This window comes from Dunckerocampus dactyliophorus, chromosome 7 (assembly GCF_027744805.1).
Source record: "Dunckerocampus dactyliophorus isolate RoL2022-P2 chromosome 7, RoL_Ddac_1.1, whole genome shotgun sequence".
Classification (NCBI taxonomy): domain Eukaryota; kingdom Metazoa; phylum Chordata; class Actinopteri; order Syngnathiformes; family Syngnathidae; genus Dunckerocampus; species Dunckerocampus dactyliophorus.
This window is the reverse complement of record NC_072825.1, coordinates 14379279-14404714: the sequence shown is the minus strand read 5'-3', so window position 1 is coordinate 14404714 and position 25436 is coordinate 14379279. Positions and strand designations below refer to the sequence as shown.

At 40.8% G+C, this 25436-nt stretch overlaps 1 protein-coding gene across 5 annotated transcripts in view; it reads left to right on the top strand.

The window, feature by feature from the left end:
- Nucleotides 1-25436, top strand: part of znf407 (zinc finger protein 407) — a 191083-nt gene that overhangs the window by 127228 nt on the left and 38419 nt on the right. The window contains exon 10 of one of the 5 annotated variants that reach the window (XM_054780922.1): nt 24973-25001. The exons of the other annotated variants lie outside the window; for them this stretch is intronic. Coding sequence (XP_054636897.1) covers nt 24973-24986 — 14 coding nt within the window. The 3' untranslated portion in view covers nt 24987-25001. Of the gene's footprint in view, nt 1-24972; nt 25002-25436 lie in introns of those variants that run through there. 5 annotated transcript variants of the gene reach the window in all.

Sequence of the window (25436 nt, the reverse complement as noted above, 5' to 3'; positions counted from 1 at the left end):
TCCCAGGACACAACCAACCACCAAACAACCATTCACACTCACATTCATACCTATGGACAATTTAGAGTTGCCAGTTACCCTAACATGAATGATTTTGGAATGTGGGAGGAAGCCGGAGTACCCGGAGAAAACCCACACACGCACGGGGGGAACATGCACACTCCACACAGAGATGCCCAACGGAGATTGAAGCTCAGATCTACCAGATCTCCTAACTGCGTGGCCACCATACTAACCATTATGCCAGGCATGTGTGGTTGTGTTTTTTTATTACGTGAAATAGGATGTGTAAGACATATGCGGTAACCGAACAAATTTTGCTGCTCTTGTGTGATATTGTCCTATGTTGGTCAGCTACAATGTCTTCTCAAGCAAATCGCAAATCGCAAATACCAAGCGAATTGCAGTTATTTGTTGGCTCGATGGTAGTCTTCTTCCTGACTACTGTTGGGGAGCCATGAGCAAGGCACCGATTTCCCCCAAAAAATCATCTCAGAGGCACAGTATCGTTTGCACACTCCATCACTCGGACCATCCCTCTCTTTACCTACTGTACCTGTATGTATGTGGAATTGTCCTCTGTGGTTTAATGCGTGCAACACAGTATATATACAGCATAATTTTGCTTCAGGAATTAAAATGTGTATAAAGGTGCTTTTTGCGTTGACACGGCAAGTGGCACGCATAATTTGTTTGGCTTAGTTTTGACATCAAATGCTCTTTCTGACACAACCCTCCCATTTATTCTGGCTTGATAAAATAGTGCCTGAAAATGCCCATTGATTGATAAGTGATACAGAATACAGATTGATGTTGAATAATACAGTTTTGTCCTGCTATTCTCAGGGACTACATTACCCCAGACAGCATTCTTCTGATATGTTTTTGTCTTGTACTTCCACTTCGTCGTCAGTCTAGACAGGCCGTGCAAGTAGAAGATGACAGACTTTATACGCATGTGTTCTTTCTTCTTCTATAGTTTGTGTGTCACGTGGTTCTGTCTGTATGTCCGTTTGCAGACCACATGTAGGTGTGCCTTATGTATTCCTTTGTTTTAGCCCAGTGATCCAACCTGAAAACATTCCCATGTGGATGTGACTATTTACTGATTCAACACTGTGTAGATTTTATTTCAACCCGCCAACAAAAAACACAAGAGCGTTCCCATGTGGACAGGACCTGAGATGCCCCCCTCCCCCCACAAAAGTCCATTCTAATGAAGTCTGGAGGTGCCACTGTACATTACGCCAGCTCGCTCCTGCCACTCCAAATGCTCCTTCTAGCTTGACGTTGATGTTTTCCTGGTCTTTCCTTTCATTAGGATCAAATGATGAGGTGATAAGATATGGATCAATGCTTGATGTTCCTATTTTCTCAATGGTATAAATTGATATTGTGATAACTATCTGAGTTATCCTGCAAGTGTTAGTTTTTCTGGTATTGTTGTATTTAAGAGGTGGGAGTCCTACACAGAGGTCATATCTGCTATTCTAACCCCACTGCAGTGGGCACAGTGAATTCAAGTGTTTGTTGTATATTGCGCACAGGAGCAGAGTTTGTTTGTGGCTGACTGTCAGAGCGGCCAGCCAGTTGTGATGAAAGACACTTGGACCTTCCCATCCATTTCGCATTTGCTCCAATCAATTATTCAACAGGACACCCAATTAAAAATGAGGGAGAGCAGTCAGGGCCTTGCCCCCCAAAGGCCGCCACTCGACAACTCTCTCTGTGAATAATTGGTGCAATTAATTTAGCATTGAGCAATAGAGTAGTTCTCACTCTCCTCTGTTCTTCTATTTCTCTCACCACATTTAATGTGGAACCTTTCAACCCCAGCAGTCATTACAGACACATATAGCAAAAACACAGTGTTGTACTAGAATACCATCATGAACTATTGTTGAACCTCTTTACATTGTAGTTTGTATGAAGCAATGTACAATAAATAGTAGACTATATATATATATATATATATATATATATATGGTAGAACATGATGCACTTCAAATGTCATAGTTTCAAACATTTCAAAGGGCTTTCTAAGAACTAACTAAATGCTATACTTTTTCAGAAAAGGGTTAACCAAATAACATCTATCATCACCAGATAGGTTTCCTTAAACAATATGTATAAGGTTGCTTGTTCATGATCAGCTGCTGGTTTTAATGTTTTATGTAGTGTATCTTTTATTTCCAGCAATAATGACACACACTAACAAAACACAGTTGTGGAATCTGAGAGGCAGACAAACGAAGCAGGAAGATACTGTACATTAGACCAGGTCACACAAACCAGACAGTAAATTACTGCCACACAAAAGCATTATTTGCTTGATACTATACATTCCTGCTTCTTCCCTTAGCCACAATTATAGTTAATTTGCTGCTGCCGTCGCAAGATGGTGCCTGTATCAGCAGTTGCACCCATACTATGTACAAACACACAGCCCATAATGAGAGCAATCTCCAGAACGGGGACCAATAAATAGCACAAGAGCTTCGATTTATTAAATCAGACAGACAAACAGAAGAAATATGACGGCGAAAACACCCTCCAACACCCCCAACACCGCCCGCGTCTTCCCTCTACCAACCCCTTCCCTGTCACCCTATCTTTATTGATCATTCGCTTCCTCCCGTTGTACCCCTCCCTCCTCTCCCACCTTTCTCCACAAACAGCCTCCACCCACCTTTTTTGATTGCTAGATTGACAGTTGAGTAATTCCGCTGTCAGTGCTGACTGACGCATGGTAATGGGAAGACGTTTTAGAGCAGCAGTACAACACAAAATAATTTCCAATTTACCGCTCATCAAAAGCACCCTGTACAAAAAGAGAGAGAAGGGAGGGATGGGCGCAGAGAAAGGGAGGAAGAGGGGGTTGGTGAGGTGAGGTGGGAAACACAAAAGTGGATTTATGGCTTCAATTACTGATATTTCACATTTAGTTTAAAGCGACATGTTTTTGTAATGTGACAGGCTTCAGTGGATTTGAAAACCTCTTCAGACCTCTCCACTCTGCTCCTCGGCTACCCTCCTACCCCCCTTACGTGCTATAGAGATAATGAAAAGGCGAATCAAGAAAGTGGATGATGGTGGAGGTTGGGTTGGTGTGGGGGTTTGCAGGTAAGAGTGATAGCTGTGACTCTTGAGCTTCTCTGAAAAGCCAAACTAGGAGAAAGATGAGGCCTTTAGGCTTGGATGTAGAAAGATTTAATTGCAACTATGAAACACCATTCTGTATCTGCTGTGCTTCACACTTGGGATGCTGCTCCGGGTTTTATGCTGCCGTTTCCAATACCAATCATCCAGGACTGATATCGACCGATACCGATCACATGGATTAATTATAAATTTTTCAATTTGTTTATGATGAGTGCTATTGTCCAGAGGTGCCATATAAATCGCAAAAGTCATCACAATTCCAAGGTACCTTGACTGCCAAGGGGCCCAAAAAAATAGGTAGTTAGCAATAAAATAAGTAATTAATTAATTGGGGGACGTGATTTTTTCATGGGACCCGGAGTTCCTGGCTGCATCCCTGCTACTGGCTATATGATATGAAAAAAGGAACCATAAAAATCAACTTAATTTAGACAAAAACATATTTTACATACTTTTGCAAGAGAACATATATCACTCGTAAACGTTATAGAGGATGAGACGCCTTCTTTAAGCAAGTTTTCCAGGTAAATGAGAGAGCACTCGACGAACCCGGTGTCTTTCATCGCTGAGAAAGGCTGGTTATCTCGTCCAATGATTCAATTACTTTTCGGGTTATTTGCTAAGCCTTCTGACTGCAACGCACATACGAGTGTTGTCCACTAGACTGCATTAGCTGGCGTTTGACTGATGATCACATTGTGAGCCTCAAACTCACCATACTCCGTTTGTTCTTCAAATGCCGTATTAAGTTCAAGCTTTTTAATGTGCTACCCCCACAAGATTTTTTCGTGGCATGTGTTGGCAGTTCAACACAACAGACATGATGATTTGTTTTGGCGCACCTGTGAAGGAAAGTGGGCGGAGGACACTGCCCAAGGCATTAGTAAAGGCTAGACACTACACTGCACACTGGGATTGCTGATGACGGTACTAGCCACAGGTGATCGGCTTTTGTAATCGCCATTGAAAGGCATTTATCGGCATAAACTGATCAAGTGTTTTTTCACAGACATCGGCGGATATTGATTGGTGGCCGATAGATCAGAGCATCCCTACTTTACACCAAATTTAAGTAAAAAGGCAGGAGTCAGCTGGGATGCCGTATAGGAGGGAAAAGTTAGGACAATTCCAAGGTAATTATTAAAAAATAAAAAGTGGGGGCCCAACATTTTTTTTTTCATAGAGCCCAGAATTTCTGGCGAAACCTCTGGGAGTTGCCACCCACAGCAGCTCCCAGGCATCACATACATTGTGCACATGTACATTTCCACAAGTGTATTTACTGTACTTGTTTGCACCTCACAGCATGCCCCCCACGCAACAGTTTTGGATGTAAAAGTAGAGAGTAATACATGGAGTTGGTGAAAAGGGCTCTTTGTTTGCATAGCCTTCTGGAGTGAGAGAAAAATACCAGCTGCTCACCACAGCAATATGAGAGGACACATATACGGTACATATATACAGTGAATCCCCACACATTTCCGATTCAGCGTTCATAGACCCGCAAATTTGCTGATCTTTGGTTAAAAAAAAATGTTTTTTTTTTATTATTATTCTTTTTTTCTCTGAAGAAAACAAATCTCATTCACCCGAAGCCGTTAATAATTAATAAACATGTGATAAATACAGATAAAATGTACAGCACACATGTGCCACTGTTTAAAAAGCCCACAATGTTTACATGTATGTCTTTATGCTAAACTAATAATGTTTTTTTCGTGTTTGTTCATTTTTCGTTTCGAGATTTCACACTTTATTCGGCTGTCCTTGAATGCACCATAGCACCGGTGAGACGCAAAAGTGAAACAATCCGGCCTCAAAACTTGCAGCGAGGTGAACACAAGTTAATATATGATCATAAGTCTACCTGTACCTAGCGACTTGCAGAGCAGGGCAGCCGCTTCAGAGTAAGGCGGAGGCGGCCCTACAACAGACGTAAGCGCGACTGTCGCGCTAGCCTGTGACTCCAATTCATTTATCATAATTTTCAGTCATTAGTGGTGAGTACCCATATACATTTTATCATTTAAAATGTTTAATAAGTGTGTGAGGCATATTGCGGGTTTAAACCTGGACTATGCATTTAGTTTGTTAGCTTTCCTCACTAGTGAACAATGGCAATTGAAGAGAGAGGGTTCAGGAGCTGAATCTGATCTAATAGTCCAACAATCGCTTTTATTACAAATGATGATCCAAATGTGGGAATCTCACGATATGATACACGATACGTGGCTCACAATAGCGATAATATCTTGATACGGTGATAGGGTGAACCATAAATAATTTAATAGTTTATATTTTGCTGCATTCAGCTGGGATAGGCTCAAGGTTACACGTGACTCTAATGACGACAAGCGGTATACAAAATGAGTGGAATTTTTGCAGCATATTTTAACCAGAATACAAGCAGCAATGCTGCAAAAAGAATGAGACTGTTTTAGTTTAGTGTCAACAGGATTTTAGTTTACGGTGTTTACTGACAAACAGTAAAACTATTTTAAACTCATGCAGAAAACACAACATCTCATGTCTCTCAAATAGATCAACCCCATAAAGTAGAAGCATATCAAAAATAAATATTTAGTGTAGTATGGTAGTAGTGACGTATTCACCGGAAATAGACAGAGAATGATCGGATAAGGTTGAACCGTATGGCAATGTAAACCATAAACTGAACACACGTCTCTTCACTTAACAACACAACATTTGGCATTTGAATAGAAAAATAAAATTGTTCTTACCAGACACACTTTTCGCCACAAGCGTAGTGACAAACATGGTATTTTTGTCAGACACTTGTTCCAGACTGCACAGTTCTTACCCTGCGTTGTCTCGTCCACGTTACAAATGCCAAAGTGAGGCCACACTTTTGATTTTAATTATGCTGCCGTATCTTTCCATTTAACTTTGCCGATCGAGTCTACCATTATACACAACTTTTTTATTTTTTCTTCTTCTGCTCTCATTTCTTCTTCTGTGGTTTGCGCCCAATTTTCAGCCGAGCTCTACCAAGATGACATGTAAAATGGTGACTCGACTCACCGAGAAGGAACGGCGATAGAAGTTTATAGCGGCTATATTTTCAAAATAATAATGATGATTAAAAAATGAGACACGGCGAAATGTATCGATAATCCATAGTTGGGTTTAATATTGCAATTAGATTAGTTAGATATATATTTTGTCACAACCCTATTTGAGAGTGATGCCAGCTCCCAGCATGCATTGTGGTACAGTATTTGTTATTATCCCCATACATATATACAGTATATATGTATACTGTATATACACTCCTGATCCAAATCTTAAGACCAGTTGAAAAATTGCTAGAATTTGCATTTTGCACATTTGGATCTTAATGAGGTTTTAAGTAGAGCTACAATATGCAAAAGCAGGAAGGGGGAGTGAGACAAAAAGAACTTTGAAAAGTAATTTATTGAAAACAACAATTAAACTGAAATAGACGAGGGCCCTCAATCATGAGGGATGCCCGCTGCAACATCTGCATGTAAGCGGCCGCCGTTTTACGACCCTGCGCCACCTGAAGCTCCAGTGTTCCACTGAATGAAAAAGTACCCCAGATCATGATGGACCCCTCTCCACTGTGCCGCGTAGAAAACATCTCAGGTGGGATCTCCTTGTCATGCCAGTAATGTTGGAAGCCGTCTGGACCGTCAAGGTTACATTTTTTCTCATCGGAGAATAAAACCTTTTTCCACCTTTCAATGTTTGATGCTCCCTGGCAAAGTCGAAACGGGCAGTTTTATGGCGTTGAAAGAGATGAGGTCTTTGAATTAGTTTTTTGTTTTTTAAACCCTTTTCCCGCAGATGCCGTCTGATGGTTATTGCGCTGCAGTCGGCACCAGTAAGGGCCTTAATTTGGGTCAAAGACCGCCCTGTGTTTTGATGGACAACCAATTGGATCCTCGGGCTCAGCGCAGGGGTGTTTTTTTTGGGTCTACCACTTGACTTTTTTGTTCCATAATGCTCAGGATCTTTCAATGACTTTTCTGATCTTTAGAATGACTGTCTTACTGCACCCAACCTCAGCAGCAATGACACGCTGCAAGAGGCCTTGCTTATGCAGCTCGACAATCCGACCACGTTCAAGAAGCGAAAGCTTCTTAGCTTTAGCCATCAGGAGGGCATGACAGTGTGAATGCCTGACAGAAAATGAACATTTTGAGCAGATTTTGGCTTTTATAGCCTGTGGTCTTAAAGTTTTGATCATCTGATCAACAGCCTATTTCAGTTTAATTGTTGTTTTCAATAAATTACTTTTTCAAAGTGCTTTTTGTCTCACTCCCCCTTCTTGTTTTTGCATATGGTAGCTCTACTTAAAACCTCATTAAAATCCAAATGTGCAAAATGCAAATTCTACAAATTTTTCAATAGGTCTTGAGATTTTGATCAGGAGTGTGTGTGTGTGTGTATATATATACACATACATATATATATATATATATATATATATATATATATATATATATATATATATATATATATATATATATATATATATGTATATGTGTGTGTATATACTGTGTATATATATATATATATATATATATATATATATATATATACACAGTATATACACACACATATACATATATATATATATATATATATATATATATGTATATGTGTGTGTATATGTGTGTGTATATGTACTGTATGTAGTGTACATACAAATGGTACATACTTATATGTCACTCATTGAATAAAGCATGGGCAACAGTGAGCCAAAATAATCATACCTACCTAAGCCATCTAAGTTTTACATCATAGGTTGCTTATTGGTAGATTCATATGAATGTAGTAAAGGCCTCAACATGGATTTATAAAAGTGATTGACATTATTTGTTGCCGGTTTTTAAGTTGGGCAAGGCGCTGAACTCCCAACAGCCCCATGGGTGTCACAGTCTCTTCTCAGGTCCCTCTCCGATATCATTGAAGTTTAATAAATAAATATCAGTAACAGAACATAATTTAACACATGCAAAAGGACTGACCTTCAGACACTGAACAGTGCAGTCACCTTACATGTCATTTACTCAAGCATTCTATACAGGGAAAAACATGTTACCTACCAATCACGTGTATGGCTCGAAAACAAGAAAAGAGCAAAAGGTTTTTATGTATGCATGCATGATCCCATGTGGGTTTTCTAGTTCGGGACCATGACACTTTATCCGTCCTCTATTAAAATCCCTGAATCCAAACTTGTGGTATTCAATCATTTTGATTAAAAGCCACGGTCTCTAACAGAAGTGTTCAGAGTGGAGCTGCATGGTGGCCCGCCACGTTTGAGAATTCATATATTTTCATAAACTTTTAACAATGTCAATGAGACACGTCTTCAATCTTTGGCTGTGCGACGGCAGGGCATTCAATCTTTCTTTAGCTTTTCGACAGAAAATTTGAATACAAGTGCAGTGTTATTAATGTGACAGTTCATATGGAGGGTTTCATGGGGGGATTTGTGTGGCTTTTTATTAGTTTAGGAGACACTTGAAGCAGAGAGAAACTGTGGAAGAAGAAACACGCTCCGTTAGGTCAAACACATCTAGAGGGCCCCTCTCTGCATTCCCAGCTAACTGTGACTTTAACATCTTAATTTTGCATGCCCAATTAACAGCACTAACTAACCAGCAACATTAATTTCTGCTGTGTTTTAGTATATGAGAGCAAATACAATGTTTGTGTTTAATCATTTATCATCTTGTTTTGCATTACCCCCTCTTCTCTCTCTTTTTATTCAATGGCAGTCAGTCAATACTAGACTAATGCAGATTTATTCAGATGCTTTGACTCAGTCCCATGTGCCAGCTTGAGCAAACAAATTTAGTCACTGCAGTGAATGGAACTAATTGTTCTGATTTTTTTTTTTACCTGATTGTTTTAAGGTTGTTTTGTGTACAAATATAAACACCTGAGTAGATTTAGCAGGACGACTTGAGTGAGAGGATGTTTGAACAAATGAAGGACTTGTATGGATAACATTTGGATTGATAGGAGGCTAAATTTAAGCTGAGCCAGTACGATAGGTCTGATTGCCCTGTAAAAAAGAAAACCCTGGCTAACATGAACTGGTTTGTCAATGCCAGATCAATGTATACATCTTACATGAACGCTTACCGGCTGCATAATCCATAACAGTCGGTAGGATAGCATTATATTGAGCGTCTGATGCCTTTGACACATCTTTGGTGTCATGGGTGGTGCCATACAGGCGCCTTATAATGGGGCTAGTCGCAATTCATACGTATAGCTTTTATTACCATTCTCTGGTTACATGCCATAATAACACAGGGTATTTCATCAGCATTAACCTTTACTGGTGTAGATATCCATCTGTCAATATGAAACACTCTGTAATGACCATGCTGAAGTTTATAGAATGTTGGAGTGCTCTCATCTTAATGTTATTCTGAGACACTGCAGTATATGAACAAAATTGTTGAGACACATTACTTATTTAATCGATCAACTACAAAATATCCAAAAATCTGTCCAAAAGAATGAAAGCCATCGTAGCTTCCATTTTAAGTTAATGTAGATGTAAAGGACAAGTTTTATTTTTTTTAAGTCTATATGCTGTAGTGGTTATAGTGGTTTTGTTGTTTATTCTTAGACACGGGATATAGAGTCTGAAAAGTCTGTCTTCCATTCTTCCATTGAAGAAGTTTCTCTTTGTTGGCCTTGTGATCTTGTCTCTGCTCTTTGCAGATGATGTGGTCCTTATGACTTCATCAAGCTGTGACATTCAGTGTGTACTGGGGCAGTTTGCAGCTAGCTGACGTTTCCAGGATGATAATCAGTACCTCCATATCTGAAGACACGGTTCTCTGGGTTGTTGATTGTATCCTCTGGGTTGGGACTGAAGTCTTGCCTCGGTTGGAGGAGTTCAAGTATCTCACGGGTGAGGGTAGGATGGAGCACAAGATTGACAGGGATCGGCTCAGCATCAGCAGTAATGCCATTGCTTTACCAAACCATTGTAGTGAAGAAAAAGCTGAGCAAAAAGGCAAAGGTTGAGCTACTTTCCTACCCTCACATTTTGCCACAAGCTTTGGGTAGTGACCGAAAGGACGATCAGCCGGAAAATTTCCTTTGCAGGGTGGCTGGGCTCACCCTAAGAGATAGGGTGAGGAGCTTGGTCATCCGGGAGGGTAGAGCTGGGTAGAGCTGCTTCTCCTCCATATTGAGAGGAGGCAGTTGAGGTGGCTCGGGCATCTAGTTTGGATGCCTTCCGGACACCTCCCGCATTTGGGAGGAGGCCCTGGGTTAGACCATGTCCCACATCTGGCCTCAAAGGAGGTAGCCGGAGACGGGCAAGTCTGGGCTTCTCTACCGAGACTCTTGCCCCCATAACCCAGACCTGGATAAGCAGAAAACAACGGATGGATGGTTTGGTTGACTTGGAGACCCTCCGATTTTCTGACTTGAGTTTATTACAACCTTTGCTACATACAACAGGCTTGTTGTCAGGAGGATGGATAGAGTCTGTCCCACCCAGTGAAACATGGCTCGACTTCGAATGGTAACAGTAATGGTTACTGGATAAGAGCTAGACATAGACATCCCACATACCTGTTGGGGATTTTTTTAAATGGTTTCAGAGTCTGTCTTTTGTGTGCTTTCTCTGTGTGTATGTGGGAGAGTGTGAGATTGTATGGGTTTTTGAAGCCCTGCCACTGTTATAGTACCTGCTAGCAGCCCAGTCATGATGCAGACTGATGATGTTAATAAGATGAGGCCCCCCACTTTGCTACAGGACACACACTTATCCTCATATATAGATGTGCTGTACAAATGTGCATACAAGCAAAGATCAAATTTGTACAAATAAACACCTCTTGTTATAACACATTTTATTGTCACAAACAGTATTGCACTAAAGCTGTTTCATTTGTTCAAAACGAGAAGGTAGCCGACATGGGAAACTACATCCTGATCTGTAGAAAGATATGTGTGCAGTAAAAATCCACCTTCTGGAAGGAAGGAAGGGGGATTTACCACATGTGGTATCTCAATGTCTTCATGCATGAAGCAATACTCTGTCTCTTTTTATTTAGCAGATAAAATCAGTAATTGGTGGTTGATGTATGACTTCCAAGCAGCATTCATTACAGGTACACATACACTATGTACCGCCATTCTCTTTTAATCTATATGTGCACTATGGTTTCACAATAATCTGTTTCTTTGTAGCTTAAATTTAATCTTGCCTTTCAGTCATCGTAGACCACTGTCCACTAGTACAGGTTGTTAGTTACCTTATTCTCCCTTCACATTGTCTTCCTTTTTTTTCTACTCCACAATATAGAATAATTAATTGAGTCGCTGTGTTTGTTCCAGTAATGTCAGCACAGTGCACATGTAGTTTCCCGTCCTTCATGTGTGTATCTCTCTTACGATGTAAACATATTTTGCAGAAAAGCTGACAGAAAGCTTGTTTTAACAACCTCAAGGTCAGCAAGTCATTGCCTGCAGTCGTCACACCAGCTCTGTCAGTGGCCTCTGTGTATGAGTTTGTATGTGACTGTGCACATTATGTGTAGGTATGTGTGTCACACATTGTGGCATTGCCATGGCAAATTTATACCTCACCGTACACCCTCAGTAATTCAATAACAGTAGCCGTGTCTCCTGCCCAGCTCTGTGTCATTATAGAGGAGGGCTAAATGCCACCAGACCTGTCTCATATTGTGTATGAGCGATTGCACACATGCACACAAACACATACTGTACATACATTCCAATGCATACTTTTGCTGTCCTTTTGTAACAGAGTTTTGTCTTTTGTTGCAAACATATTAATGTATTCATTCATTCAAACAATGTTTTTTCAACAATGTGCTAATTGGTGGTGTGTTTCTTTAACAATTAAACCATGAGGAGAATCAAAATTAGTCACTTCCTCTCTCCTTTTGATGCCTCCGCCCTGCGGTGTGAGGCCATTTAAACCCTCCCGACCTGTCTCCTTGCTCTGCTTAGCTTTATTCTGAACATCCATAACTCCTATGTAACACAGGGGTCCTTCAATCTCTCCTATCGATCCAGCACCCTCTATTGCTATGTGCTTCACCCTCTCTCTGACCCATCCTCTACTCCCTCATAGTCCTGTCTACTAACATGCACTTCACAATGGCCTCTTTGTGTTTGTGTGTGTGAGTGTGTGTGTGCGTGTGCACGTGAGTGTGTTCACCGTTGACCTGAGTGATGAGTGGTGACCCTCTGGCTGGCGCCTGGCGTCCTCCTCACTCCTATTGATTAGATCTGAGGTTTCATACAGTAGCCGCCTCACGTGACATTGTCATTTACTGTCTCTCCACTGGCTCTGACCTGTCTTGCGAACACACCCATTCATTGCGTCATTTAAGGAACGTGCACATTAGTGATAAGCTTCATCTTGTTTTCATTAATTAATGCAACAGGGCAAAAAAGCAGTACAACACACTGCATGTTTAAACATGTACCACGATAACGTTAATTTCGGGACAAAAGAGTGTAACGTGAACTGCCTGTATCATTTGGCTTATTATAATAGACTGAAGTGCAGAGTGGAAAAAACTGGATACAACCGTTGAGGTAAATACACTTTTTAACAAACGGATTGGATTCGATGGAGTGTGATTTCTGACTCCTTAATTTCTCAGCATTACAAGATGTTCCCTGCCCTCTCACAGATTTTCCGTCTCTTTACAGTACAGTATGTGTCTTTGTGTGTGTCATGCTCAGCCTCTGATACAGTAATTCTCAGGTTAAGTGTTGTTGCAGGCTATTATATATTGGGGTAAGGAACGATTTTAAGTGAACACTTTCAAATGCAGCATTTCATTTCTCACTGGCCAAGGCTTAAAGTATGTGCACACATACTGCACATACACACTGACACACTGTAGGAGCTGGCCACTTATCCAGTCACTCAGTCACAAATCACCATGTCAGTCAAGTTGTTTATTGGGGCTAAAGTCTCCTGATCACTGCTAGTCAGCGCCGACTGGCACTCTTCTGCTATAGCAGAAATTAAAGTACTCCTAATGGCTGGATGTAAATGTTTTATTGTGTTTTCACATTTTATGATACATGTTAACATCAGCCATTTAGATGGCGGTAACTTCTTCTGACAATATTACTTTGTGGCAAGCTTTGCACAAAGGCTGGAGACTGACAAAGACAGATTTCAGAAACATCCTGTGTGATGGATAGAAAGATTAAGTTGTTAACACATTAAAACAATCAATTTGTAACATCACTTTTTAACACAACAACTGCAGTTTCACGTGTGAGCTGGTCCCATTTTGTGTAGAGATTGCATGTTTTCCTTTGTGTGCGTTGGTTCATTCAGACTTTAAGTGCTTTAAATGCCCAGTTCTCTGTGAACTTCTGTTGTTTTATATTTTGCCCGCTCGCTGTGTTGAAGGCTTTTGCTGGAACGCTCGAGGAGAGGAAGTAAACTTGTTCACATTTCTAAAAGAGACCATTGGCCTCGTCAGATGATCGCCAAACTTCATGGGACAAATGCTGTCAAAGTGTTTATCTTTGACAGCAGTATGACAAATAATTTATTACGCGAGTACTTAGATTTTGTTATTGTTTTTTTCAAACTTTTTGGGTGTCATGAGCACTTTAAAATTGTCCATAGGCATGAATGTGTGTGTGATTGGTCATCTCTGCGTGCCCTATGATTGACTGGTGATCAGTCATCTTGCTGGGATAGACCAACTTTTGACCCTGAACATACTAGGCATGATGATGAAAATGATGATAGTGGATGAATGATTATGTATTTTAGTCATAGACTATGGCTATGAAATCAACAACTACAAAAGGGGCCCTTGGGCTGTGGTTTCTTTTTTGTTCACTGTTCCATGACCCATGAGAGCTTTGCCCCAATACCTTAACCCTCTGTATTCTCTTTCAACCACTAATCCCCCTACCTACTGGCCCCACTCCTGAAAATATTTTATACACAGAGAAGTCCTCCAAGAAAAATTAATGTTGCTGACCAAAGGGGCACTGAATGTATTTCAAATATTTTGTAGGGTACTTATAGCATATAGGATTGGATTGTATGATTTATTTTATGATATAATCTTAGGCCTCAGCCGGAAAAAGATGGATTGCAACCTTCAAATTGGGAGTGAGGAATTGTCCCAGGTGGAGTTCAAGGATCTCAAGATCTTGTTCAAGAGTGAGGGGAAGCTGTAGCGTGACATCGACAGGCGGTAATGTGGTTGCTCTACCTGAGCATCATGGTGGGGAGAGAGCTAAGCCAGAAGGTAAAGCTCTCGATTTACTGGTTGATCTACGTTTCTACCCTTGCCTATGGTCATAGGATTTGGGTTGTGACTGAAAGAGCAAGATCGCGGAATTTAGTTTTCGCTGTAGTGTGCCTGGAGGTCGGCATCCAGTTCCCCACGCCCCCAGTGGAACTGGAAAAGATGGCAGGAGACCAGGAAGTTTTGGCTTGCATACTGAGAATGCTACCTTCACAACTCAGACCCGAATAAGTGGAAGAAATTTATTGGATGGATGAAAGGATATTTTATGGTGATCAAGTAGGTAAAGCTTACATTGCCTTAGGTTAAAATAGTGGGAACATGACTGAACTCATTGTAAGACTGAATAGTAACATTTTGTATCATAATTTTATCAAGCTCTCTTGGTGACGCACACTTGCTTGTTCCATTTTCTGAAGATCACACGTTTTTGGCTGCAGTCAGAAGTGAATGTCCTACGTTATCGCTTTTCTGTCGTGTCATCTTCTCTTTGTGCTTGTCTTGTCCCCTGTCTCTTTGCCAAGAGAAGAGACCTGCAGCTGGGTTTTAAAGAACGAGGCTAGTTGGGTGGCACAATAACATGGAGGTGATGGATGGAGGGCAAGCAAAAGACTAATTGTTCTCATTACACAACAAATAAAAATCAATACTTTAAAAAGTGATTGTGGCAGTAGGACTATTGAAGGGCACTGTAGTTATTGCATAGGAGTGGATTTTGTTGGAATTTCAAGCAGTGGCAAATTCACAGTGGATCTGATCACATTTGAATTCTAATTTACACTAAAGGTATGTTAGATTAATATGAGGCTATTCAGTACGGGTTCTGACAATCCTATTCAGTGTGGAATCTTGGTACACGTATGTAATGTACCACATTTTCCGTACAGAAATATTGATTAAGAATACTGTTACACCCCTCGTACCATGCTATTATGTTGTAAAGAATTTTATTGCAACGTATAGGTTCACAATTGAGTTAATGACAGAACATATTACACTGGCTTTGTTGACTTTACAAAATGTGCCCAAGAGTCCAAACTTGAGAATTCCCATACTTCACATACCATTATATGGTCAATGAAAACAGGCAAGATCCACACAAAAGAAAATAAGCAATTCAATAATCAATTAAGTAATGTGGAATCATGAACTCTTAATGCAGGAGTTACAAGGTATAATCACTGAAAATACTGTACTTGGGGGAAAAAAAACAACTCTTATCAGATCACAGCTCAAAGGCTTGATCCTGGTGTTGGTCCACCCTCTAACCACCAATTCCCATCCTCTGTCAAATTTGGAGGGAATTATAGTTTGGAAGGGAAATAACTTGCAACATTGGATTTGAAATCTAAGCTCTCACAGTTTCAGTTTCGGCAGCAAATTTTGTCTTCCAAGTCCACGCGACTTTGGAGTCCTAACAGATGTAGTGAGTAGCTTCTCACTTGTTAAACAACATGCCGAAAGACATATTCTGTGGTCGTGAAAAAGATGTTCTGTTCTGAATCTCTTTCAGGGTCAAATTAATGGTATGCATAAAGAATGAGATTGCTTAATCTACTAAAATCGGATTAAGTACAGTCCAACCCATTATTAAATAACTGGATGGACGTTGTCAGAATCTCTCATCATCAATACAGATGATACAGATATATCTGTATTGTATACAGATATATCTGTATCATCTGTATTGATGCTTGAATTTTTCTTGGAATTTTATGGAAAAGTTCATGCAACTCTGGACAAAAATTCAATTTGTGACATTGCAGGAACAAATTCATGGCGTAATCAAAGCTGTATGTGGTTCAACAAAATATGAGCGTGGTTGACATTTTTGTTGGCCAGACAATGTAAGACAATTATTCATATCCTAAAAGACTTTTCAGTCACTCAAGGGAAGATCAATATTGTCTGAAGAATGTCCTTGTTTGAATAATTTTTTGAGAAGCCCTTGTTTTTGGGATATGTTCGAGGTAAATTTAATGCTAAAAGAATGTGAGCAGACAAGTGACAACATGCCCTTCAACAATATGCTGTGTCAAGTGGTTAATTTGCTCCATGCTAAATTGGTACTGGTGATCACATAAAGCAAATGTGCACTTCCGCGCAGTAAAAGCCACAATGACTGTTGAGTTAACAGGAGAATAAAGTATTCAGTAAAATTGTTCCATATCTGTGAAGTCCATGAAGTGTCCCTTCAAACGCTTAACCAACTTACAGTACCTTACCTTAAGAAACTTAAGGTAAATGCAACTACCTTTATACGTGCCAAGCGCTTAAATGCAAGGATTTCATTTTAAAATGCTTACCTCAGAAAGTTGAGCCCTGTAACGGACGTTAATGATGTTAGGTAGTCCTCGCAGGGCGGACGGAAGTGGCATAGACTGTTCAATTCCAAGTGCGTTCATGTCTTGGTAGGGTAACAATGTAAAGCGGGAGTTAGATACCAACGTATGTGTTTCCACAAGCACGGGCTCCGCAATTTTGGGGAAATTTGTTGGCCGTGGCCAGCATGTAGAGGAAGTAGGGTATCAGAGGGGTTGCAGGTGTGTTGTACATAGGGAGCAAGTGATTTGTGACACCCACGTGCTTGCCGCTCGCCGTCCGTTGGTAGCTTTTAGATCGTGAGTGCGGCATGCGACTTGTACGTGCGAGGTGTGCTTCATGTAAGGTTGTTGTATGTTTCACTCACTGGGGATGTACTGTGTGTGGGCATCGTGCAAGGCTTGTGAAGCCCACTCACTTCAATTGTAAGATGGGCGTACTGACATCTAACGGCTCCTACGGCTATCGTGACCGGGAGAGCGAGAGTGTACAGTGGCAAAAGCCGCCCGCCGTGGCCGGGTAAGGCGCATTATTGTCAGATATGCTATATGAGCAGCCGCTGTGCATCCATGGAGGTCGTGACAACCAGAGTGTACAGCTGGCGGTGTCGCCCGCCACGGCCGGCCCGTGGCCGGGCAATGTACACAATGTACTTCTAAACTTGCGACACATGCACTCCCCCTGTGCCTTGCTTTTGCGACCTGGCTGTGTGCATGCAGAAAATAATTTGCATCCCAATCAAGAATATAGTATCTGCTTGTTAATGTTATGGCAATTTATTGTATTTACTATTGTAACATACTGTGTTATACTTTACAGATTTTTTATTTTATTTTATTTTATGTTATTGTTTTCTTTTATTTTTACAAACTTTAACAGTACCCTTTTTAATGAAGAAGAGTAAGCTTCAGATTAAATACAATCAAGAAGGAAAATGTACTAAGGCAAGCATAGTATTTTCCCCCCTTTAAAGCAAAATTCGTCCTCAACAGGAGAATGTATTTAACAAAGACAATTACAAGGTTAATACATCTTCAACATCCTCCTCAGAGACCTCATATATTTGTTCAGGGAGTTTGTGTTTTGGCTTAATTAGCTACAGTATATGAAAGGTCTGTGTCACACATTCAGTGAAGCGCAAAACATTTCCTTTAAAATAATTCCATACATTTTGGACTACCCTTAATCAACACAACACATAAATAGCCCTCACTTATTTGAACTTTTCTCCACTTCTACGCTGATAGACCAAATTCTAACTATTGACCCCTAAATCAATATGGCAGCTATATGGTAAAGGAAAGGATGGAGTGGTCTGGTTTCTTACTGACAAATGACGGAGTCGATAAATATATCAGTATAAATGTCTCTGCTGGTGTGTGGGCGTAGACATTTTGTATGGTGGGTGTGTGTTTGTGAACCCAGTGTTCTTTCTGATGAACTGTACAGTCAGTAGTTTATGTCCACATAAACTCTTGTGATCTTGTGTGAAACATTTTTACAAGTTTACAAACATACTGACTTGAAGCTTATGAACAATAATCACTACTCCAGGATGTAAGGATGTTTAAATTGAGGTTTAAATTTCACTTTATCATGTTGAAACTAGTCCCTTTGTCAGGTTGTTAAAAGCTAGACATTAGAAATTCAACAGTGAAGCAAATTGGCAGAGTCACAGAGGGCGGATCGACAGTGAGAAGACAAGCTGGGAAGGAGGCGGAGAGCAGAGGAGGCAGTGTTAAAGATGGAGAGAAAGCGAGGTGGAGATGATGCTGATGGAGGGAGAGAGAGTCTGTGGTTTATATAACATCTCCAGCATGTTCTTTGGCATGCGTCAGGGGGCTGAGGCATCAATCACTCCATCTGTGTAAAATCACGAGCTGACTCCAATATTGCTAAATATTTATACTGTCACATACACACAGGCGTGCAGATGAAAAGAGCCATTCATTAGGGCCTTTTCAGGCCTGTCAGCCTGGAGATGGAGATTAGAGGAGCAACCTCCCACTGCGCCTGCCTCTCCTCTCACCGAGCTCCTCGACCCTATATACTGTATATAGAGCCATCAGGATAATAAATATCTCTAGTGTTCCTCGAGGTAATACCCATATGGTAGGCTGGATCGAGGCCCAATTTACACGGATCTGCATGTGTGAGAAAAAAGTTAAACATCATCAATGAATGTGATAGGCCTGTCTCAATAATAGATAAATCCATTAATCGAACAATAAAAATAAAATTACAATTACAATTTTGCCGGCCTCAATAAATTGACATGTGTGTGGATGCCTGTTTGTTTTGGTCGTCTCTCTATAGCACACAGGCTGGATGACAAGAGTGTTCTGTGTTTCCTGTGAACAAATATCCCACCCGCACAAACATAATAAAGATGATTAAAGGATTCCCTGGAATCTGTCTATGATGTCCCGACTCCTAAAAAAACAAAAAAAACCACTATCCATTCTTTACAGAGACTTAGTCAACAATCCGTGGATGCTTTGTCTGAGTACCCGGTACCACCTCAACTCAGTTTGTTAGGCGCACTGTTTGGCTATACGATAACCAAGCAAGTGTACAAAAACCAAGACATATTTTTGGCAATAAACTGATAACAAGTATGGTAAGGTTGGAGTCGTACTGCCATAAATGTAAATTAATCACTCACTTAACTCACTTGTGTATATTCTTCTTCTCTTCTCTTCTCACATTATTCTTCTCTTAACAACCCTTCTTGAGGTTTGTCCTTCTTTTGGTATAAGTATTGTAAAAAGCCCAATACAAACCAAAACACACAGTTAATCTTGTGTTGCTTGTTGAATTCTGTTAACATCTAGCATAGCAGTTCAAACACTGACGTTTTGTGTGACTTAGATGATTCACCGAAGTGTGGATTGGATTTTCAATTGTAGTATATCAGATGTGTTCTGCGGGAGCAGTTCCATTGTATGTTCTCGAGTAATAGTAGTAGTTCAAGCGTATATTAACATTAGAAAGATGTGAACGAGGATGAGTTGTTTTCAAATCTTGGGGAGAAAACATTCTATCACTGATTCCTATAGGTTCTAAGCTTCATACTCTTGAGCATTCTGCTTTCCTCTCTCTAGTCACTCTTTGTTTATTCTCTTTCTCTTATAGCTCAGTCCTTTTTATTTTGAAATTTGGTAGCCTTCTGAAGTCATTATGTTACGATTATTCATTTCATATGCCTTGATGGACTGCAGATCACTGTGAGGGCCAGGCCTTGGCAACAAAGAGACTGTTCACACTGTAATTACAAGAATGGGGGAAATTTCATTTTGATTAGCGAAAAAGCTTTTATTCTCAAACTCACATCCATAATTAATCATTAAATCATGTGAGAGTGAGTGAGAGGGATAGATAGGGAGGCCGAGTGAATGGGAGATGGAGGGATGGATGGTGGTGGGGGGGGTGAATGTAGCAATAGAGAGAAAGGGAAAAGACATGTAATTATCTGCACAAGTTCGACATCCCTAGTAAATCCACTGAGCCATCTGACATGGCTAATTAAAGGAGCAATCAAAGGTCCACCTCCCGAGATTTTGAGAGAAAAAACGAGAGGGGCGAAGAAGGAAACAGGCCTGAGAACGAGAAGGAATTTTTAATAGGGAGAGGAGAGGAAAATGATCCTGGTTATCATTTCATACGTCAAACGTTGTATTCCTTTCGTAGATAAGGCTTTTATATAAAGGATTTTATATAAAGGACCCTGTTTATTGATGAGACTGAGGTGGAGAGGGTGAAAACCTTCAAGTTCCTTGGCACACACATCAGCGAGGACCTCACCTGGTCTCACAACCCATCACTGTTTGGTACGGTAACTGTACAACACGTGATAGGAAGGCACTCCAGCGGGTGATCAAGACCTCACAGAACATTGTTGGGGCAGCCCTCCCCACACTGCAAGACATTTATAAATCTAGAGTCCTACGAAGAACACACAACCTCATCAAGGACAGCACACATCCACAACACTCACTATTCACACTCCTACCGTCAGGCAGACGCTACAGGAGTTTGAAGTCCAGGACCACAAGGCTGGCAAACAGTTTTTACCCACAGGCCATCAGGCTCCTCAACGAAGCACTCGCACACGCCGCACGCAACACACGCACACACTCATAGCACTTTATTTATTTATTTATTTGTATTATTTACTTGTATTAATGTCTCGTCTGTTGTTGTTGCTTAATTTATTGGTATATATGTTTATGTGTTTATGTTTCTTATGTTCTTATTCTTTCATTTGTTTTCTTTCTTTTCTTGGGAGAATGAACAGAATAAGATTTTCATTGCATGGTATAACTGCTGTTTTACCATGCACATGACAATAAAACTCTCTTGAATCTTGAATATTCTTTTTTTCTCAATGCTTTTATTTGGCCATCACACTGATCAGTTCTGACCTTCATCTGTGAAGATTTACAGCATCAAGGAAATAACCACCACATCAGCCAGTATTACATTGCTCATATACGATTCACTGAAATTATGCTTCTTCTGATGCATTTAGAGGCCATAATATCAGTGATAAACCTTGCAATCATAAATTCTCGTCTCACCAAAAACCTTGTTGACGCCAGGCCTCACATGATAAAACTGCAACTTTTGCCTATTTTATTAATGGCCAAATAGGTGAAGTGTATGAGGCAAGGTCTGTAGATATAGTTTCACGTTTAGGTGCCTGTTCTTGAATTTAGTGTAATTTTATGGAAAAGTAGATGACCCGGTACATCACAAAGACTTTCTGGGGTAGACCTGTTTCAACTGCCTAACTGTGGCTGTACTCCGTACCGCAATACTCAATTGATGCAGAAAACGGTCTTCGACATTATTTTTATTTGTAGTTGTGTTTTTTCTTTCTTCAACATCACTGACCTGACCCTGAGGGGGATGGAGTTTGAGTTATTGTGGACTAGATTATACTGGGTCATCCACTGTCAGCAGAAAAAGAGCTGAGAGCAGGACACTGACCCCCTGACCACTGTTAGTGTGTGAGCGTGTGTGTGTGTGCGTGCGTGGGCGTGCGTCTGTGTGTATGCGTGCGCGTGCATATGTGTGTGTGTGTGTGTTTCCAACCCAATTTTGAGCCCTTTACACCTCCATTGGTAGACTATATATAATATTTCTTTGTCCAGGCTTAAACACGTGTTTATTTCTTACATAAGTTTGTACCGTATAGCCATGCCTCCACCAAGCATTATGGTTCCGTTTGTATCACACTGTACGATTTGAAACAAACATAATCTGTTATGTTTCTGCCGTCAGTTGTGTAGGCCTCGTCGAATAGCTGCATTAGCTGTGTAAAGAATACGACATACCAGTGTTGCATAATTACTCCTACTGAATCGTAATTCCTTGTCTCGCTCCAGCCTGTGTCCATTTAGGCAAATATATTTGACTCATACAAGCCAAGTTAATTACTCACTTTTATCAGTACAATTAGTATAAACTGTACAAATGTAAAATGGGCCCAAGAAACAACTACTAGCTGCCCCTAGTTACCCTATGAATCTGTCACAGTAGGCTATAGGCCATTCGAACCATGCCAGACTGTGCACGATTCCCTCTCCTACCCCCACTGGCCTGTGCTCACACTGAGTATTTGTGTTTTGGCCCGCTTGCTGATTTTGTGGATTATTTGGAGTCTTGTTTTGAGTTGTTCTGTTTATCTTTATTGTCCAGGATGGTGGTAATCATTTAAAAATTGTGGAGGGGTGGTCGTGCTCAAATGTACTCCCAAACATGGCATGTGTTTTGACTTTGTAGATTATTTTCAATATTGCTATTTATTTCTACTCTGAAAAGTGGCAGTTATCATTAAGAAAGGGCGAGGAGCAAACATTCCAGTTTGTTTGCATATTGTGTTGAATTTGGCCTTTGACTATATGGGTTATATGGGTTACAGTCCAGAAGACCCTATGTCAGTCAGTGCCCTCATTGTCTTTTTTTTTTGTTTGTCCTTGGAATGGATAGAATGAGTTTCCATTGCTATCTTTGCCCTGTCCACCTGCTGTCAATCTGGCTGCTGTATAATTGGTTGTTTTTTGGTCCACCGGCCTGTCCTCCATGGTGTTGATTCATGGCGTTTGTAAAGGTGACAGTAGCGGTTGTCCCTACCAGACAAAGTAGAGCCATCACTAGCTAGACCTCAGTTGACCCTGTACTTTTTGCACAATCTCACACACACACACACACACACACACACACACACACACGGGCATGGACACAACCCATACAAAGGAAACACATGCTGGTTTGCCTGAGGCCTCATGAGGGTAGAGAGAAAAAGTCAGTTAAGGTCATCACGTAAAAAGCTTGACCAAAGAACCACAAATTAAACACATTAAAGGGAACACACACCCACATTAAAGGGAATAATAAACACATGCATGACTGAGGTTCTCTGTAAGCAATTGGATTGAACACAGACTTGTTTTAAAGTTAAAAAGTTTAACACATACATGAGCACATACAGTAGACATGGTCATTAAAAAAGGATGCCGGACAGACCTGGGAGACCCAAACGTGTTGTGAGGGTGTACTGGGAACGTTTGTCTCCTGTCCGTCAAGTCTTCAACTCTCACCTCTGGCAAAGCTTCGCCTGCATCCCGGGGGAGGACGAGGATATTGAGTCCGATTGGGCACTATTCCGTGCCTCTATTGCTGAGCAGCCGATCGGAGCTGCGGCCGCAAGGTATTCGGTGCCAGTCGTAGCGGCAAGCGAACCCAATGGTGGACACCAGACGTTAGGGCTGCCGTCAAGCTGAAGAAGGAGTCCTATCAAGCATGGATAGCTTGTGGGACTCCTGAGCAGCTGATAGGTACCGGCAGGCCAAGCGGCACACGGCTTCGGCGGTGTGGGAGGACTTCGGTGAGGCCATGGAGCACAACTTTTGGTCGGCCTCGTCCGGCTCCTCGGAAAGGGGAAGCAGTCCCCGGTCCACACTGATTACAGTGGGGACGGGGGACTGCTGACCTCGACTGAGGATATAGTTGGGTGGTGGAAGGAATACTTTGAAGCCCTTCTCAATCCTACTGACATACCTTCCATAGTGGAAGCAGAGTCTGAGGACACAAACACGGACACTTCCACATATATATATATTTATGTATGGATACAGTATATTAGGATACAGTATCAGTATCATTTAATTCAGTAGCCATTGTGCACATTTAGCTTGATTTTGTACAGTGCGTTTTGTGCAAAACCAGGTGCAATTTAATTTACATTTTGTTCTGAGTTGACGTGTGTTCCAGCAAGTGTAATTGGTTGTGTGTGTGTGTGCTAGTGTCTCAATGTTAAGGTTAATTTCTCTAACTGTTGGTAAGTGCTGTCTGACCGCTCCCTTGGCGACCTCTCTGAGCTGAAGTAATGCCACTTAGAGGCCCCAGGCCCTCGCTACTGGCCAGCTCATTGATCCAATGATCAATAATTGAAAGCAGGGATGCTAACACACAGACTATTCTAAGGTGTGTAAGGATCTTACCTCAGCCATGAAAATATTTCAGTGCACATATCACTTAAAGGTCTGATATTAGAAGCATCCTCAACAAAGTCAACTCTAGTTTTCCTCCCAATTACTATCTCTTGATCTTCACAGCAGAACTAAAAATAAATGAAGGCTTCAACTCATTGTTAGTAGACCTTAACCAGTACTTAGATCTATTTTGATTGAAATTTAGCATCACAGCATCATGATGTTCAAGTTAAAAGATTAAAAACTGCACAGTCAAAGATGCCAGTGTTTTTGGCCATTGCTGTATAAATTAGGCAGATTTGGTTGTATTCGATACAAGCATGGCCAAAACCAATGGCATCTTTGGCATGCCAATATTTTTGGCAATGACTGTATGTAATACATTTTATGAATGCACATAACTCTTCAATGTCTCAGTTGATATACTATTTACTTTTTTATAATTTATTGTTAGAATTTGCAAAATTGATTACTATCCTTCCACAGTAGGTGTTCTCTCTTAAGCATGGCCAGTCACGAATTGGATAAATACAATGGATGAAAACAATATATCACTATAGATCATCACTATAGAAAGTGTATAAAATCCTACCACCAAAGACAAAATGTAGTATGCAGTTCACACCAAAGCCAGACTTTAGGTTTGTAATAGGAGTATTCTATTTACCTTTGCTTTGCTTTCTTTATATAACCCGAAGACAAAGAGAAATGATGAAGAATATGAGCTCTACCTTCAAAAGTGAAGAATCTATTAAATTTTGGACTGACACATCATTGGAAATCACCTCTCCACAGGTACAGGTAGTCCCAGGTAGTCACTGATGAATGTAAAAAAAATAGAAAAAAATTATTGTCATCTGAAATCAAAATGGAACCTCCAATTGTCTCCGCTTCATTTTCTTTCCCCGTTTTTTCACTCATCAGCGAGCTGCCATCTTATTTCACATCTCAGTCAATAAAGCAGCCGTCTTCGATCTCTCCCTCTCTCTCTCATCCTCTCTAGTACTTCCTGTTAAAGGAATCAGTCACTCAGAACACATATTAAACAGGCATCAACCTCTCGCCAGGGCCAAATCACGCTGTTCAAATGTTGTTCTTCCACCGGGAGCACAGGACAGCACAAGAGATGGGATGTGCAACATTAACTTGATTCACGGCTGCA